This window comes from Cygnus olor, chromosome 17 (genome assembly GCF_009769625.2).
Source record: "Cygnus olor isolate bCygOlo1 chromosome 17, bCygOlo1.pri.v2, whole genome shotgun sequence".
NCBI classification, from domain to species: Eukaryota; Metazoa; Chordata; class Aves; order Anseriformes; family Anatidae; genus Cygnus; species Cygnus olor.
This window is the reverse complement of record NC_049185.1, coordinates 5,133,625-5,152,284: the sequence shown is the minus strand read 5'-3', so window position 1 is coordinate 5,152,284 and position 18,660 is coordinate 5,133,625. Positions and strand designations below refer to the sequence as shown.

At 38.4% G+C, this 18,660-nt stretch overlaps 1 protein-coding gene across 1 annotated transcript; it reads right to left on the bottom strand.

Moving 5' to 3' along the window:
• Positions 1–841: 841 nt before the first annotated feature.
• Positions 842–18,486, bottom strand: UPB1 (beta-ureidopropionase 1). The gene is made up of 10 exons (XM_040577681.1): positions 17,583–18,486; positions 16,786–16,957; positions 15,357–15,444; positions 14,630–14,724; positions 13,264–13,425; positions 9,184–9,353; positions 6,166–6,247; positions 5,309–5,351; positions 3,733–3,887; positions 842–1,217 (listed from the first exon to the last, which is right to left on the bottom strand). The coding sequence occupies exons 1-10, from the start codon at positions 17,912–17,914 to the stop codon at positions 1,134–1,136; spliced, it is 1,383 nt and encodes a 460-aa protein (XP_040433615.1). The 5' UTR covers positions 17,915–18,486; the 3' UTR covers positions 842–1,133.
• Between the last annotated feature and the right edge of the window lie 174 nt (positions 18,487–18,660).

The window sequence follows — 18,660 nt, the reverse complement described above, 5'->3', positions numbered from 1 at the left end:
ACTGATTTATTATGAAAAATGTTGGAAAGTCTTTAGATGACGTGTTATATACTTAACTGGAAATGGCACAGCTGAAATTGTAATTCTAGATTTAATTTTTCTTTTTAGGATGTCAAATATTTGTTTCAGCTATAAATTCATAATCGCCAATCAGTAAGTTGTATTCCTTCTACACTTAAACACCTGCTGCATCACTTGAACTATACAAAACAAACTTTCAGTATACAATAATACAATAGACCAGTCCATGCACTGTTATCTATATTCAACAGCTGTTTTGTGTACTTCATAACCACTGAATATGCTACTGGAGTGCAGCTCCAAGGAAGGGGTGTTCATGACCCCCCACTCTGACTTAATTCCTAATAGCATCCGTGTGGCTTTGTTCACAAAGAAAAAGCATGCAACTGCAACAACCTTGCTGGTGCTTTAGCTAGTGCTTCTATTTCTGCCTCACAACGTAGCGCTAAGCTTCTGGAAATGTTAAAAGCATCTGTCTGCAGCACTGCTTTTGGAGCCAGAAAGAGCCCTTCCAAAGCACTGGTCTTACTGTGGTTGTAATACATTGTGTGAAAGGAAATAAAAAGACCCAAAGTAGTCTTGCTTTACAGTACACTCATCTTCAAACAACTAGGACATGTCTGGGACATTACTTAGCTGTAGCAGAACTACGTTAAATGGTTGTTAATAAAAAAATTAAAATGCATGTCTCCTCCCTACATTAAGCATTTGGGTAGACCGTAAAAACTGGAAAGGAGAAGTAAACAAACAATGCAGCACATTAAAAAGCTTATTTAAAAATTCATCTCCTCTGAATTCATCGTCTCTATATATCCCTGTACAAGGTACTGAATAAATTTTGTCGTGATTTTATATCAAAGTATTCCTCAATGAATATAATTCTAGTAAGGAATAAAAATTTGGAATCATTAGTGTAAACTAAAAACAAACAAAAAAAACAAAGCCACTTTAAAATTACTTTACTTAACACTGTTTTGAACTCTACTATTTAAAATTTGGTTACAGGAAATTAAATTGACAACATGGAAATAACTTGTGATTCGTAGTAAATCTAGCATCCAGTAGTATCTTTTCATTTATTATGTAACATTTGATTGTAATGAGATGACCTCTCACTCTCTGATTATATTGGGTGTAAAATAAGGCTGGACTGCTTCAGTGAGCTTTTTTGCATACATTTCATATCTACCGGTCATCTGGAAAAGAAAATCAAAGCTTCAGTTCTGTTAGCAATGAAAGTACTTCAGTAGAAAATAGCAATATCCACCATTTTGTTGTTTTTGAAGGCTAACTATTTAACTGTCCCAAACAGTAAAATGATAATCCACCCAGTATGCAAGCCCTCCAGTGCCTTACCACAAACTATTGCACTTCCATAAAAGAATTTGCTTTGTGTTGCCTAGAACTAGACTTCTATCTGAAAAAGAGTAAAGTACACTTCCACTCTAAAGAAGTCGAAGTTTAAACTAAACACCTTCCTGCTTCACAGCTGTCCTTCATGTCTGCTCACTAATTACTTAAGGCTATTTTTGATTTCCTGGATAGCTGAAGGTTGAATGTGAAAACTGGGCTTGCTTTCTTACTCATCAACAAAATTCTCTTGTAAGTCAATTATGTCAATGATAGAAAAGGAGTGTACCTGGAAGTATGTCTTCATATTATGTCCTTGACAACTGATGAACCCTGCTGCCAGCAGTAGGTTTGTGTATGTGTCACTGAGGGTATTTGGGTTACACTCACTTTATCCATTAATAGCACAAACAATTCTCATTGCTTTGGGTGAAACAGTAAGCTAGGACGCTGAAATACAGCACTTTACGCTCTGCTATCCTCTTCCCAAGTGCACAGTCCACAACATTCTGGAAGGTGAACTGCCTCTTTCTTGCCAGCATGTTAATGAAGACAATCTGTTTAACTATTTTGCTGCTGATAAATTTTGCAAAGGTATTCTACTAATGCCCATTTCAGGTGCTGTTGGATGCATATAGCACATACTGGAGCAAGATAATAGATTCCTACTTGCTACCGAGGGTTTTCTGCAGTGGATAAATGATGGCTTCCTCATTCCCCTCACATCAAGGAACTACCTCTGTCTTGGCCAGATAGAAGAGGAAAAAGAAACAGGCATCCTCTCTCATATAAACAGAAGTCACAGCTGTGCCTTATGTGCCAAAAGACCAACAATAGCAATCTACACCATCAACAGAAAACTGTAAATTGCTGAAAGCACAACGACTGAATACAATGAAACATACCCAATTCTGTTCAAAACAGCTAAAGGTCAGTGTTTTGCTTTTACTGCTTTTTCCCCCCTAATTGATACAATTACTTTTGTTTGGATGCCTGTACTAAGCTGTTACAAGAAATGCTCCTTGTGCTTCTCCTGAATCACTACATCTCTGTTCTGCAAAAAGGGCCTCAGATTTCCGTGGTAAAGCAGAGCTAAATAAATGCCTGCCTGACTCAAAAGACTTGGGATCTCTCAGCAGAATTTAAGTACACTATGTCAACAACCATGTACCTACCATAAACACCTGCAAAATAACAAATGCAACTCTGTACAGAAAAGGACAAAATTATTTTTTGTCTTTAATGCCTATATATAGATTAGCAGCTTTAACAAGTAAATTCTGCTCCAGCTAAGAAATGACTGTATTAATTAAAAACTCAACACTGCTTACAAACAATTATTTATTTTAAATACCAATAATAACACTGAAAAACCTACATATACTGTGATAGCTCCCAGCTGGGAACTATTTTTGTTAGGATTCAAATGATGCCAATTCTAAGAGCAAGCAGGAAAGAATTCTGATCTCTACCAGTATTGAGGACAAGAATGAAAGACTTGCCTCTGCAGAAGTGAGCAAGATCTTCTTCATCAAAACCTGTTTTAGAAGTTGCCCTCTTTTCTTCTTTTCTTTTGCTTTGCCCTTTTTGTTGTACCAACAATTTTTTGTGGGACCTATTGTAAACTTGCAGACTAAAAGAAGAAACTAGAGGGCAACTAGAGGGCGTGGTTTTTTTTTTTCCTTTTTATTTTTTTTTATTTTTTTAAAATCTGGACACTCCACTAAACCAGTATACAATACAGCCACCCTCCACTCACACCCAGTAGTACTGGAACAATTGAAGAGTTATCAAACTGCAGTACCAAGGTGGCAACTGATTAAACCAGCACTGCTGTTGGAGAAACTACACCAAATTACACCCTCAGGACAGATGAGCCAAATTAGCTTTGGCTGAGAATTCAAAAATAATAGTAATGCTTGAACTTTGAATAGTTTGAATTACTTGAATAGTAATGCAGACCCATAAGAATATAAAGAGCTACCATACTATGTCAGATCAAAAGGCCCATCTTAGCTCAGTTGCAAATGCTTAGGTACATTGCATAAGAAAACCACACACCCCCTAGTAGTCCTCAGAATTTCTGGCAATGAGCACTTCAGGACCAAAGTTTACATTTTTCATTTAAAATCCTTTGTCCTAGTTTCCCTGAATTCATCTGTTCCCTTTCTGAATCCATTTATGCCTTTGGCCTCCAGAACATCCTGTTAAATTAGTTCCACAATTTAAGCTTTGGATTGTTGAAGAAAGGCTGCCTTTTAACTGTTTTAACATTGTATGACTGTTATGAAAGCTTGTTTGTTCTAATCTCATACATAAACTGTTCTTAGAAACAGGCTGTTTCCATATAATCAGGCTTACCTTAAAGTTCCATTTGTCACTGACTTGCCTGCAAAGATTTAGATCCATCTCTACCACAAGAAGTCCATCCCAAATTCGAGAGAGTCCTGGGGTCCTACTGCCGTCTGGTGCAGCTACATAACTTGAGCCATAAAAATGGCCCAAGTCATGGTGTGCTTAAAGAAATTTTGCAAACAGCATTACATGCTTTTTAAAATAATTACACAATTTACATGCAGCTTCCCATAATACTTAGTTCAATTTCTTGTGGTTGCTCACTCGATGTGCTTTAAGCAGGATATCATCCTGAGGAGTCACAGCACAACGCTAAGATAACTGCCAGTATGACCATTAGTTACCTTTCATGCACTGTACAGCTTTCACATGTATCAAAGACTAAAAACCACTGCATTGGCTTTTAAATAATGCATTATTATGCTTTCCCATTACTAAGCCTCTGCACTAAAGTGAAGGCCTAAATAAATAAAAAATGAAAGCAGGGATTTAATTGAATGCTAATTGTCAAATCATACATTTCCAAAACAGATGGAGATGCACGCATTCAATTCTCAATATAAGATCAGAGGTGAAAGCACAGAGATTTGAGGCAAGAAGAAATCATACGTCTTATTGCACAACTCCAAATTGTGCCAGCAATCAGCCACAAATGCTGATCTATTAAGTAGTGGATACCACTGGCTTTGTTGATGCAGCTGTTACCAACCCCTAGCTTCAAACCTAGCTAAAAAAAAGGGCTCAGGCCCACACCGGATTAAGCCAGAAAGTCACAGTTATCACAGGACAAATTACAGTATTCCAACATATAAGTGAGGAACACACAAACAAATCTTGTGCTCTTTTTTTGAATTGTTGAATAATAATTTGTAAAATGGCAGACCATGCACTTAACTTTCAGAATCCATCTTTTCATTCAGGTGTACGAAGAATACCAGTAATTTCATACACTGTCTTCTTTTTCTTATTTACAAATTATAGTTGTTATTTGTTTTTGCCTGCAATATTCTCAACCAGTCCTAACTTGACAGTCATGAAAAAAAACAATAGAATTAGCCAGGAAAATTTCTCCATGGAAAACCCTGCTACAGACCTAAATTTTTCACTAGTCATGACTCAGATATTGCCGTTGTCTTTTTCACAAAATTCCAAGCTTTTCTTTAACCTCCAGAATATCTATGAAAAAGGGTGAAATGGTTTGGCTGGTGATGCAGGCTAGTGCTATTAATGTTAATAATCATAAACCTATAAAGAAAATGGGATGCATGCACTGACAACATAGATTAATTTGTGGGATTCCTATCTTCCAGTCTTACAGTACCTCCCCGACTCCAAAGCTCTTAGCCCTCTGCAAGTAAGTAGAAACCTTAGGTAAGAACTTCTCGCGACCACAGACCATGGTAGCACCACATCTAACAGGAAGTGCTTCTTCTCTACAACTTACAAAACAGCAGTCTTAGGTATGGCAGTCACTAGCCACCACAGCTGTCTTGGGATACACAGTTGTATGAGAGCTATCATTTCTTCCTACTTTACAGAAAACAAATTATTGGCAACCGCTGAATGAGATTTCTGAACATACCTTTTCCACCATCCCCCGAAGTAAAGGCATTTTTGTAGTATTCCTGTGAAACAGAAGGAATCCATAGGTGGCAGTATAATTCCATTTCATTCAAGAAATCCTTGCTAGTCTAATATGGAAGTTTATATACACATATTAAGACTACTCTGGCTGTCCAAAGAGAGTCATCAGAGTGGTCTAGTTTCTATGATGGGTAGGCAGTAAAACAATACGTTTTTGTATCGCTGTCTGTTGTTCACCCTCTTTGGGGAACGTGCCTCATCACAACTCTAAAGAAGAGTGCATTTAACTAATCACATTTTTGCAGATCACAGAAGAGTCCAAATGTATTCACATAACAGCAAGAACGTGTATGGATATTTGCAAAGAAAAAAATAAAACAAAAACTATAAAAGAACACATATTTAGGATATTTGGACAAATCTGAAGGCAAGAATGACCTATGGTGTGCAGTATACATTCTGATTATAGAACTTCAGTGTCCAGGAAGAGGTAGTACCTGGATACCAACAAGAAGTTGTGTACCACTCACTTGAGGATGTTTCATTTTCAGTCTTTCTGGCAAAAGAATATTAGTTTTGACACAGAAACTGAGGTAATTTGCAAAAGGGGTGGGTGCTTATTACAAAGAAGGAAATTCAAGAATAGGAAACAGCTGCAACAAAAAGTAGGCTGCCAGCAACAATGCAGCTCTCAATCACTGTATTCAATCTTCATCTTCAAATCATATTGAAAACACTAAGAGAAGGTGCTTTACACATTAGAGGAATATATGTGTTCTAGTGCTGTTCATTACCTTGAATTAACTCATGCTACAATACCTAAGTTAAGAACTGAAGTAAAGTGAAAATACCTACCGTTCCCACTCTGTTGATGGGACACGTGAAGCAGTGATTAGCTATGGCAGCATTTCTTGCTTCAATTGGCCACAGTGACTCGCTGCAATACACAACAGAGAAGCAGGTATTCAGTTTGTCTGCTTCAGAGCCAAATTTAGATTATGACTATGGAGCACTGCACGTTTGCTGTCAAGGAAGCCAAAGTTAGACTGACCCTGATCATACAATCAAAATCTCCTCACAGATACAGGCAAGTATCATAATTGCTTTCTACTCAAATATAGGTATAACAATTTTATCTGATAACCTGGTAAATATGGATTTGTTTCGGCAAAGGAAAAAAATAACGTCTCAGGATTTTCAAAACAATTAAAATGTTTTACTACCCAAATCTATGGAATGGATTTACCTATGTGCTTCCAACATTCCTTTCAAAATACCAAACATCATCTGTAGCAAAGCACAAGTTTCCTTTTTTTCCAAAATGATCAAGGAGTAGCTTTTGCAGCAGCAAAAAAAGTTTAATAATAATAATAATAAAGAAAAAAATCCAATTCCACCAAAATGTTCCATTTCTGTTATTTCAACTACAGTTTTCATATCAATTTCCAGTACGTCATTTTTCCATGGTGGGTTGATGAAAAAGAAAGTATGTTTAACAAAAACTTCCTGAAAACTTCCCAGTAACTATTACACCAGTCACCAAAATTTACATAAAACCAAGAACTGAGAAACGAGAAATAAAACAATTCCTTCTCTTTTGCAAGCCACCTATGTTCCAATAGAGATTTCAATTCTGACTGATGTTTTAAACTGAAACATTCCCGTTTTTATAAAATAATTTGATATACAGGTAATATATACACACTAGTTAATAGGAGGTCTGGAAGTACTCAGAGCTCCAAAACAAAAGTGACACATTTTGTACACTCCTGTGACAGCATGTATCTGCCAGATTCTGAGCACCAAGACGAGGTTGCAAGTGGCTGGCTGTCATTAACCTCCCAGTCAGCCACAAGAATCTTAAGAGATGGTCACTGGACTGATTGAGAGGACTTGGTTTATTGCTTTTTCTCAGTTGCTTTAAGCCTGGCAGCCAGCTCTGCTAAGAAAAAGTGATTTTATTGAAAAGCTCCTGCAATTACAATTTACAGAAGAAAACAGACAGGAAGAAAAGGCTACAGCCAAGAAGCTACCCCCAGAGACAGTTTTCTACATAGGCCTCAAGAGTACTCTTCCTGCAATAAAAATTATGCGCTTAAAAACAATCAAGTGAAAGCCAATAATTAGGAGAGCCTGAAGCATCCAGAGTACCAATCAAGTGCTGTATGACGACAGGGTAATTTCTATTTGCTCTCCTCTTAATGGGATGTAAGTGGACAAACATCACAAACATCATTCTAGTAGGGATATAAATGCCCCAAAAGCATTGTGCATTCATTGAACCCTTTTCAAAGAACATTTTGAAATGTTACACAACCTAAATAAGATCCAGTCCTTTACATCAAAAATTATTAAAGGCAGTTTCAATGACAGTATATCGAATTCAGCCCACAGTTTCAACTCTTCGGGTTTGTAAATACATAGTTCTCTGCATTAGAACTGGCTGAGGGTATGAAAATTGTATGCCTTCAATCTGTTTTTCACTATTTCTACCCTATTGTAAATGGTCTGTGCCCTCACGATTTTCTAGCTTGTCAGCGACAAATATTGTATGATTACTCTTGATCCTTTTTTTACAGAGACAGAACTCCAAACTGACATTAAATAGAAGACAGGGAGTTGGGGGAAGCCTTAAGTAAACGAAAATGTTAAAAAAAAAAATATATATATATATATTTATAAAATATATGCTCCTGTTAGCTTCCTAAAAAATCACCTTTGGAGCTGGAAACTCAAAGACAGTTAAGACAACCCAAAATACAGTTTTAACTCACAAAGGAAATGTCCTTATTCCAAAGAACCCCCCAAACCCAGACTTCCCTCCCTTCTACAAAGCTAACTGCTTATGCTGAAAATGGTGGCAACTATTAACACTTATAACCCAGCTTAAACTACTAACACTTCCCAAGTCATATACATGTAAACATCATACACTGCTAGACTTCTGTTATATGGAGGAAAAAAAAAGAAAATAGGAGGAAGAGAGAAAAAAGCACACTTGCTCTCACTTGGTAAGCTGATTAAACTATTTCTACAAGCTTTCTACCTAGAAAAAAGCTTCCCTCCGATAAACGTGGTATGCAGTTATTTTATATCACATTGTAATATTCCAGGCAATACACAGCCTGTGTCAGATCATGCTCTGGAAGCACGGTACATTCGAATGGTATTATATTCGAATGTGACTGATGCTGTCGAGACAGAAAATATTCAAGATCGAATCCACAAATTAATCATTATGAGCTACCTAAGAAGTGTATTTTCTTAGCTGAGTTACTTTTCTTTTTTCTTGCAGGAAATCAAGTCATTAGAGTGCAATTAATATAAATCTATAGTTAATCTCAAGGGAAACAGCTTACCCAGATTTAGCCTAGTTCAGGAGGCCTGATATTCACAAGATTGCCAATAGTAAATTTAATTAAAAAACCAACTTTTCTGAGAAAAGGGTTTATCAGGTTAGTTCTGAAGACTACCAGTTGATACCATACTTACGGGCTCCTAGGTGGTGGGTGCATAATCACCTGGTAAGCTAAACGTGAGCATAAATTCCTACAGCCTATCATAAAACAAAAATATTATGTTGACAAATTAAATAAACTTATTAGCTTTCAGAAGACCAGTGGGACGCTGGTTAATTGTGTCTCAGAGACCAAACACCCACAGATGTGCAACTGAAATTCTCGAAGAGATTCAGTGACTGAACAGACTGGTAGCCCAGAACTTCAGAGGGAGAAGAATGCACATTCCTCCATGAAGGCAGAACAAGGAGGTGACATCCCATGTTCCAAGACCTCAGCAAGGTGCCCCTGAAGCCTCACTGAGGGGCTCAGTTAATGGAGAAACTGCAACAGCCTACAGCAGTTTGTATTTCACCTGAGTGTTCCAATAGTGGCTGAAGGGTTAAAGATGATCTCTGCTCCATTCATGCTGTACATGAGCCAGTTCAGAGGGTGATGGCGCCCATAGCAGATGTTCACAGCAATTGTTCCAAACTGTGTCTGAAACACTGAGTGCCCTGTATTTCCCTCCATATAGTAAGTAGACTAGGAAAAAAACAAAGTTTTAAAAATAAATAAATCAAAATCAAAACCAAAGGCAGACCTCTTAAAAAAGAAAGACATTCAACATTGCTTTGACACCTTATTTCCAATTACCCGCTTCAAGTCATGAGACCATAAGCAACGACAGCACTCTTCATTTAGTACACTGCTCTGGTGTAATGAGTATTTAGAAAAAAGAGGCTCTAAGAGAGATCTACTGAGATCAAATTAAAGTCCCTTTCTGCTTCCCTTCATTTGTGCTACACCCTAAACACTGTGACTTTCACATAAACACTTCTAGTCATATTAGCAACCTCTACAGAAGCTTAAAATCAATCCACAAGTTGCCAAACTTTAGTCACATCTCTTAGTACTTTCACCACATAAGAAAATTCTCCTACGTCATCACAATCCTTTGAAGTCCTATAAAAGACAGAGAAGATAAACCGTGTTTAAAGAACAAGGAATTCTCTTACTTTCATCTGTTATGCAATGACATGTAGTAATTGTATAAATACTCTTGGTAATATCAATGTATAGCTAAGATTGGTTATTTACACTGCCTATATGCCAATTGCTCTAAACTAACAGAAGGTTTGAAAGAACCATCAGGAAAATCACAGGATAAATCCACAGAACACTCCTTTAAGAAACTGGAGCCAATTGTTGGCTTAAAAGATCTCATTTACCATATGCTCTGAACTTCTATCTTATCATATCAAACATTCCTATACAGTTAGAAATGCACTGGTTCCTGTAAAAGGCACTGGTGAAGAGAAGGACAGGACACTTAACAGCTACCAAGAGAGACAAACACGCAGAGATACCCTAAATGAAATCTACAGAAATGGTTCTTCCCAGACACAAGAAAAGGCTATGTGTGGAGTTACTGACAGTTGCCTGCTTAGTGTGCAGTGGTAGTCAAAAACCCAAGAAAATCTCAGACATCTGAAATGTAACAAAACATAATTTTACTTGTTTATAAGAATTCTGTGTGCCCACAGCTTGACTACTATGGACAATTCTAGTCTCTCCATCTCAATGAGGATATACCAGAGATGGAATAAACTAAGGCAACTAAAACGATGAAGGGGATAGAGCAGCTGCTTTGTGAAGAACTAAAAAAGCTGGGTCTCTAATCTGCAGACAGAAGGCTGAGGGTGATTATGAATGAGATTTACAACATCAAAAAAGCAGTGGGTAAGATGAATACAGAAATCCCAGAAGAGCAGCACTAGTCACTGAAGTTACAATCCTGTATCAGTTTTAAACCAAAGTAATTTTTTTTAAGCAGCAGGCAGTGCACTTCTGGAATTTGCTTCCACCAGAGTCTGCAAAGCAGATAGTGTCACCAGGTTTAGAAAGGATTAGGCAAAGTCATTGATAAAAAAATCCACAAACAGATAAGAAACAATCCCTAACGCAATGTCTGTGGATATTGATGGAGTGCAAACGTTGCAGATTGGCCAGACTTACTCTTAACAGCATCCCTTTGTGATGACCTCAGAGACAGAAAAGCATTGGACACAATCCACTAGTCTGCCCCAACGGGGTGTGGCTCTTACCAAATAAGAAAGGTGTGCTGTAAAACAATTCCATTTTTATTGAAACTGTCTGTCCATTCTATCAGCTACTGCCCTTAGTGTTGAAAGGAAACTGAATCACATCTGGCCTCACGTAAGCACAGCTACTGTTAGGGAAAAAAGCAGGGCCTCACCTAGATGTAGGAGAAGAGCATGATGGAAGTGATAGACACAACTTTGAAGGGGTTATGTTCCGAAATCAAGAAGGGCTAGAGGTTCAATCTGCCCAGTAAATGTGACAATCTCTTGTTTCGTATTTATTATGAGGTCTCATGAAATCACACAAACCCTTGGGCACAGATTTTATCTCCTTTCATGTCTGTAGGGAGCATACCATGTGGTGGGCACTCACACAACCCTTTTTCAAAACAATTCTGCTGATTTAAGACATTTCAATTTTTTCTTCTATTCTCAGTTTTCTTTTATTACAATAGGAGAAGAAAAACAAGAATGCAATTGCTTCGGGGAATGCATCCATTCATATTCTTTATTCCCCACCAGAAGTCACAATCATCTCCACAGCAACAAATTGTGAAGCCTCAAGAAGGATTGATTTTTGTTTATTTATATGCCCTCCCACATATGGCTGAAAAGGTTATAGAGCAATCTCTTTCCCCTTTCCATTTAGTTCTTACTGATTCATCAAGGATGATTTTAACAAGGCTCCTTTCCCAGTCTCCTCCACAGAGACAAATCATAAGAAAGTAATTTCAAATTAAACCCTTCTTTGGGGGTTAGCTTTGTTGATAAAGGAAAAACAAAAACAAACAAACAAAACAAAAAACATTAAAATAAGAGATGAGCATAATCCTTCCCCTTAGTCTTGGCTGCTTCTAAACTTCCTCTATCAGAACTGCTCAGCTCAAAAGAAAATGGACTTTAATGCTTTTCTAACAAGACTAGCTAAAAAGTGAGAGCAGTTTTAGGTAAATACTGCTTGCTTGTTGTAACAAGATAGATACAAAAAGAGATGTCAAGTCATTACAACGCACTAGAAATATAGATTGCTTTGTGATAATTCAGTAGTTTAGGATTACAGGAACTAACTCATTTTAGGAATTATGCAAAATCCTTAATGAAACTATATTTATACTTCAACACAGAAAAGAAAATATATTTTCTGATTTTTAGGTACCTTTCATTACAGCTTCATAGCTGGAAACAAGAATATTTTTGGAATCTGTTCATACTCCAAAAAATCGCTGTCTAGTTACTGTTCTGCTAGCTAAAAGACAGCTCTGATAAAACAATATCAAAAATCAAAGTAATTGATAAAGACTGAGGTCAACACTGGTGACTGACAGACCTATGCCAGAAATCCATTGTGTGGAAACCTATTAATGCCCTCCTCTGAAAAAAACCAAACCAGTCTGATCACGTCTAGGGGACCAGGTCAACTTCCAGAGGTCTCTGGACACGAAGTTTCAAGACAAAAGAGGTTTTTTAACACTACTAAAAAGTCAGTCTTGATTCTGAAGCCTCAGTTTTGTGACTGGACATTCAGACAAGGAACAACAGCAACTGTAAGCATACAGACAACGGCAGTTAGAAGAAATTGCACTGTTAATTACTCACTTTAGCTGTCAAGGAGAGATTAAGTTAAGTAAGACAACGTACTGTTAGCCTTCAGTTAATTTTTAATCCTGATCTTTCTTCTTGTGATAATTCTACGGATGGATAAACCCATTTCAGATCAACCTGTTTTCTTTTGCCTTTACTACCAGTTCAGTTTTTGAAGCTGATTCTAGAGGAAGGCCTAAATACTGGTGTGGGCTTCAGTGGAAGTAATGTGGTTAGTAAAGAGAGGATACCTTAAAACAACAATTCAGTCAAAAGTGTAATGGATTAAAAGTATAATGGAAGGGATTCTACTGAAAGAAACATAAGCAAAAGAACTATCATTTCCAAGACAATCTCGTGGGGAAACAGAGATCAAGATCACAAATAATGCTCACACATGAACCATGAAACAGACATTCTCCAAATTAAAACAAGTTCAACAGGGCAAAAACTGAGCCAATTGTGCACAACTAACGCAGCTAAGCTGTGACTTACAGAAATTTATTTTAAAAAGATCCTTGACTCTTTTGTAGTTCCTAAGAGGCAAGGAAGCATTTATGACAAAAGACTGTGCTTTAAGAGTCATCACACTACTCTTGATAAATAAATGTAGTATAATTTTACCTGAGAAAAAGCTATTTGATGCTTAGTGAGCCACATTTTCTAGAAACACATTACATTTCCTGCCAATATGACTCTGATACAATGTATGCTGACAAAAATGAGCTGCAACGTAACACTAGCTTGACAACCACAATGCTGCATCTTACCTCATTGAAATCTCCAACCCTTGGAATGTGATTTTTCCTGCTTTTGCCAAGGATAGCTCCAGAATTAGAAATGACCACTGCAACATTCCACAGAGTTCCTCCGTGTATTTCATCTCGCTCCAGGATTGGAGATATCACAACCATATTGTATTTCTTTGCCAGCTATACAAATGAACACGAGTCCTCTATTACACATAATCCTACAATAATTACTTTCTCTTTCTATTCATAAAGAAGCATTAAAAGAAGTTTTCACCTTGCACATTACTTTGACTCTTATCTAGTGCTAATGCTTAACCCACACTGGCACGCCAGGATTGCCAGAGTTTCCTTCATCACAGATGGCTGCATCACAGAGAGCTTTCCAGCTGAATCCTGCCGCTGGAACCACAAGTACCAAGGGGCAGAAGCATTCTAACTGCAATGGTCAGGCTACGGAGCTGAACCAAATCTATTCACAGGTATAACGTGAATTAAAAACAAGGAAAATTTCAAATAGTGTTATATTAACTGTTAATATTAAATAACCTAGGTGTAATGTAGCACCTTCTGACTGCCAATTTACTAGCGCATTGTCACCTTTCCTTCAAACTTCTTCTCTTTTATTTCTCCAGATTTCCATAGTGTCACTGACTCCAGTGAGAAGCAACACATACTTGCCCTAAAACAGACTGAAGATATTCAGTCCACAGAACTTTAGTAGCTCAGTGAATACCTGGGAAAATTTGATATCAAACAATCTTGGTTTTTTGAATCACTCTCAAAAGGAAGTCACAGAGGTTCTTTAAAAAAAAAGTTGCCAAAAGACAAAAATAAAGTTTATCATGCTTACAATCAACAGTATCTGGAAAAAATAAAAGCCATGTAATAACAAATCTCATTGGGTCCAGAAAATAATAATAATAATAATAATAACAACATTGTGTCATTTCACAGGGAGATGTAGAAGATTTATGTAAAAGTGTTCTCTGTTCAGAAAAGGCTAGCTATTCATCTCCTCACACTTCATACAAACATTTAATGCTCCACTGTTCTAGGCAAGAAACACCTTTTAAATGGAAATTTAAAATATTTGGATGAGAAATAAACATATAAAATTCAGGTATAGTTAAATAGGCAGTTTCATATACCTAGCATGGTAAAAGGCAGCCTATAAACACAAAGCAGTTTAAATATTGAACACAGTTGTGGTTGCCCAATCCTACTTCATGTTATAATATTTGTCAAAAAAGCTGAAAAATATTTTAGATTATTACAGTTTTCTCAGTGGTACTAGAATACATGAAGAAATCCATGCTAATCAGTAGTAGTTATGGGTTGAGGGAGGGAGCTGGGAAGGGTTAGGCAGGTTGTTTGTTTATTTTACCTCTTGACAGAATTTTGTTGTTGGTCCATCCTCTGCTGACTCAGCAAATTCAGTCCAAGGAAGTTTCTCTCTTGTACAAAAAGCAAAGGGCATGGCTGGAGAACACGAATGCAAGACAATTTACAAGAGTGGTCATGTCACTCAAGAAATACAGAGGTATTTCTGTTTCCACAAATACAGATAAAAAATTAAACACAAATTATTCAACTGTTTTCCTTGTTTACAGCAAAAAGGCTACTTAAACATATTTTTAGCAATGCCGAGAAGTTTTGGACCCACACAGACCAAAGCAGAAGAGAAAGAATGCACTTACTGAAGACAGTCTTATGGGAACTAAAGATACAAAACAAACTCTAGTCACTAGTGTACTCTTTCTGGGAACAACCTGCTTTCCCAGCTCAGGTCTTCATTTTGGCTCTCACCTCCAGATTCCATTTGACCTTAAATATTCCATTTTAATTACATTTAGATTTTTATTTAAGTACGTGTGTAGAGGAAACAAAGTTTTAGGAGGAACAAAATGAGGAAAGTATCACAAAGGGTGACGTGAAGAAACATGCCTATAAATATCACCATTTTAGCATATACCAGTCTTTAACAAGACAGACTTCATGCAGATATTCTATATAGTTCTGCCAACAGTTTTTGTTTGTTTGTTTTAGAAAGCAGATCAATAACAGTCAACTGTTATCTTGACAACCTCGAAGGAATCACAGAAAATACTCACTCCATGCCTCCTGGAAACAAACTATGTTGACCCCACACATTGCAGCTACCTCCACAATCTCTTCAATTCGTCTGTGCAGTGCAGCCACCTGATTGTGAGAAGTGTCATGCTATAAAAAAGTTGTGTTCTAACTCACTTGTAAATTAATAGCCTGGTTTTACAAACTCTGTTCACATTAAATTTATCTTGTTCTATACTTAGTCCTGTTGCTTTCCCAGGAATACCTCAAGAAGTCATCATTCCCAAGCACTGACAAGAGAATCAAGATCTAAGGAGTTGGGTAATTATTTTTTTTAAAGCATTTAGATAATGAAAATAGAAAGACATCTACTAGAATTCTAATTCCATGGTACAACATTTAAATATATGGCACTTCATTGCTGACTGCCTAGTAAACAGCTAAAAGTTATCAGCAAAAAATATATTTTTGTTGTCCATTGTAAACAACCTGCAGAACAATGCTACGTAAACATGTACTCAAAGCCAAGTGCTGAGAATCTTAAAATAGGAGGTAATGACAGTCTGTTTCCCCAGTTATCCTCAAATCCTGCTGACACATGTGGATCTTGGACATTCTCTAGAAGTTATTAACTTCAAACTATTTTCTCAATCCCTATGTCCTAAAACCTAAGTAGATTATTACCAAGAAAACCAAAGCAATTATTAACTAGACAAAATGCACTGTTTCAAAGTACTCACTTCTTTGAGCATTCTAGTTACAGACAAGTGTTGCACTTTGTATTGATACTTTCAGGTGTCAATAAAAAATGGATGCAATGCAAGTCAACAGTGACCTACATACTCAACTGTTGTACACTTATTTAGAGAAATGTTACCTACAGACAGTATTTTCTCTTCTTCTTTTTAAACTACTTTAACTTCTCCATATCTGTGTCACCTCAGTGTTTTTTGGTTTTCAAATGTTAAGAGTTGATAGTTACCATGTAATAACATCTGTTTTACTGCTGTACAAAGAATAATGCACACAGCTTTATTAATCCATATTCACTCTAGTAGATTTTCCTACAAGGGAATATTTTTCAATTCAAACAAGAACTGCACATGTGGTTTCCACAGGTAGCCATCTCTTTTGGTTTCAGGTAATTGACTTCTTTGTTTCATTTTAGAGGCAATAGCTTTTCATTTACAAAATCAGCGACTAAATATTTAGCTTTGGAAACACTGCAAACAGGCTGGGCAATTCACTAGGTAAATGTAACAAGAGAAATGTTTCTGAGAAACAATAAAACCACATGTGTCATTCACGTTTCTTACAGTATGTTGTATTAAGATAGCAACAGGTCCTATGCTGCCAGACAACCAGCAGGCATTTTAGGACAAAGTTGCATCACCAACAACTTGAGTGCTTATTTCCCAACCTGGTAAATGAGGAGGTTCTCGCAAAGGGCCCAGATGCTGGTTTTTGTACCTGCACTGCCACGGCTGTATCTGTGGGAAGTGGAATTTTATTTTGCACCAGTCCTACTCGAACAATACGTGGCCTTCTCAATTGCTCTGGAGCAGCATCAAATCCGTAGCCCTGTAGCTCAAAATCTCTTTCCTGAGCTGCTGATAGAGCAGCATTTGGCAAATTAAGTTTTCTGGATTGAGCAAGAAACAAGAGATATTTCAATATAAGACACTCTCCTCTTCCATGACACAATTGACCAAACTGACCACAGATACCGTCTCCCCCTGCAGAGACACCACCGTTTCAAGCTCCCATGCCCCGGTACACAGCTCTCAGATAAGGGCACAGCTGGGCAGTAGCCAGGTCACTGACAAGCCCGCAGCTGCCCTCCACAGCAGCAAACCCTCGGCCTCTTCCCCCAAAGCTGTGACTTCCTGACACAGCTACCTCACTGCAGAACCCAAGGCCACCTGTCTCTTCCCAATTACACATGCCTTCCCATGATCGCCTCTTCCCTTATGGCAGCTCCCTGCTTTTCTGTCTTTCTCAGTCCCCCGAGCCTTGCTGCCCCTCACCCACCTCTCCCCTCAGCTCTTCCACCACCACCCCTCTACTTCCCTGCTTCCCAAACTGGGATTATCTCCGCAGCACACCAGTTGTCCCACCTCAGTTTAACTCTACGTCACCCCAGTTATCCCACCACTGCCCAACCCCACATCACCTCAGTTCTCCCACCTCAGCCCAATACCCCCCATCACCACAGTTCTCCCACCACCACCCTACCGCCCCATCCCCCGTCAGGCCCCCAGCCTTACCTCGGCTCGCCGCCATAGAGGATCCGCTTGACCTCGACGAGCTCCGGGGCCGGGATGTGCCGCTCCAGGCACGCCTCCACCGACGGCAGCTCCCCCGCCATGGCGTGGCTCGAGGCGACGCCCGGGGCCGTTGGGCACCAGGACTTCACCCCCGGCGGCCCCGCCCCTTTCTCCTCAGCGCGGCACGGCCGGTGGTGGCCGGGCAGCCCCGACACGGTGGCTGAGGGAGCCTCGGTGCCCCTGGGTGGGGGGAGCCGGGCTGGCTGATGCTTCTCCCCCGAGGCTAACCGCGAGACCCTCTGAAGGGTTAAAAGGGGCTCGGATGTGGTCATGGCCGGTCACTTGCAGCTTCTGGAGCAGCTGTGAAGTGATCTAAATAAATAAGGGTCTAAATAAATAAGTGATCTAAAAGCAGAACACCTCTAGGATCTTTTTATGGCAATGCCATTCAACAAAAAAGGGGTAGAAATAGGAAGGAGATCATAAAATGACAATTGTTTTTTACGGATGCGTGTCTTAGTTGCAATGAGACTGATCGCAAGCCAGGAGTAAAAAAATAATTTTGCCTTCAACATGGGTTTGAGACCAAGTATCAGAAATCCATACCAAAAATAAAGTTAATTTGTTCTATCCTTTGTCTGACATTAAGACCTAGATGTAAGTGAAGAAAAGTGCATCTGTATTTGGGGTCTGCACACGGCTTGCAGCCACCCTGTTTATACCAGTTGCTCCCGCTGAAGTATCGGCCATGCCTTCTGCTTCAAAATGGTACTGAAATGCAGAGCCTGAGTGCTTCGTTTGAATGAGAAAACCAGTTAGCAAGCCCCCAAATGGCTACACGTGTCCAAATGTCACCGACTTTAAGCACTGCTTTATGAATCTTCTAGAGGACATAATGACATTCAGCACTTCTCATCTGCAGTTGTTAGGCATTTCCAGTTAAATATTAAGCCTTTTAAGCTAAAAAAAACATCAGGGAGAGAGTGTCTAATATTTAACTTTAAACAGTAAGTATCCAGGGACAGTCAGTTGTCATCACAGCATTTTGAGATGCAATTCTCTCTTTTTTGACGCAAGC

Bases quoted from the DNA above. Each gene is read 5' to 3' on its own strand.
- UPB1 (XM_040577681.1), bottom strand. From the start codon at position 17,914: ATGACCACATCCGAGCCCCTTTTAACCCTTCAGAGGGTCTCGCGGTTA. The intron at 3,888-5,308 runs GTATGTTCAGAA...AATTTCTTTAAG, and splicing joins TTCGGGGGATGGTGGAAAAG to CACACCATGACTTGGGCCAT. The intron at 1,218-3,732 runs GTAAGCCTGATT...TTTCTTTTCCAG, and splicing joins GTGACAAATGGAACTTTAAG to ATGACCGGTAGATATGAAAT.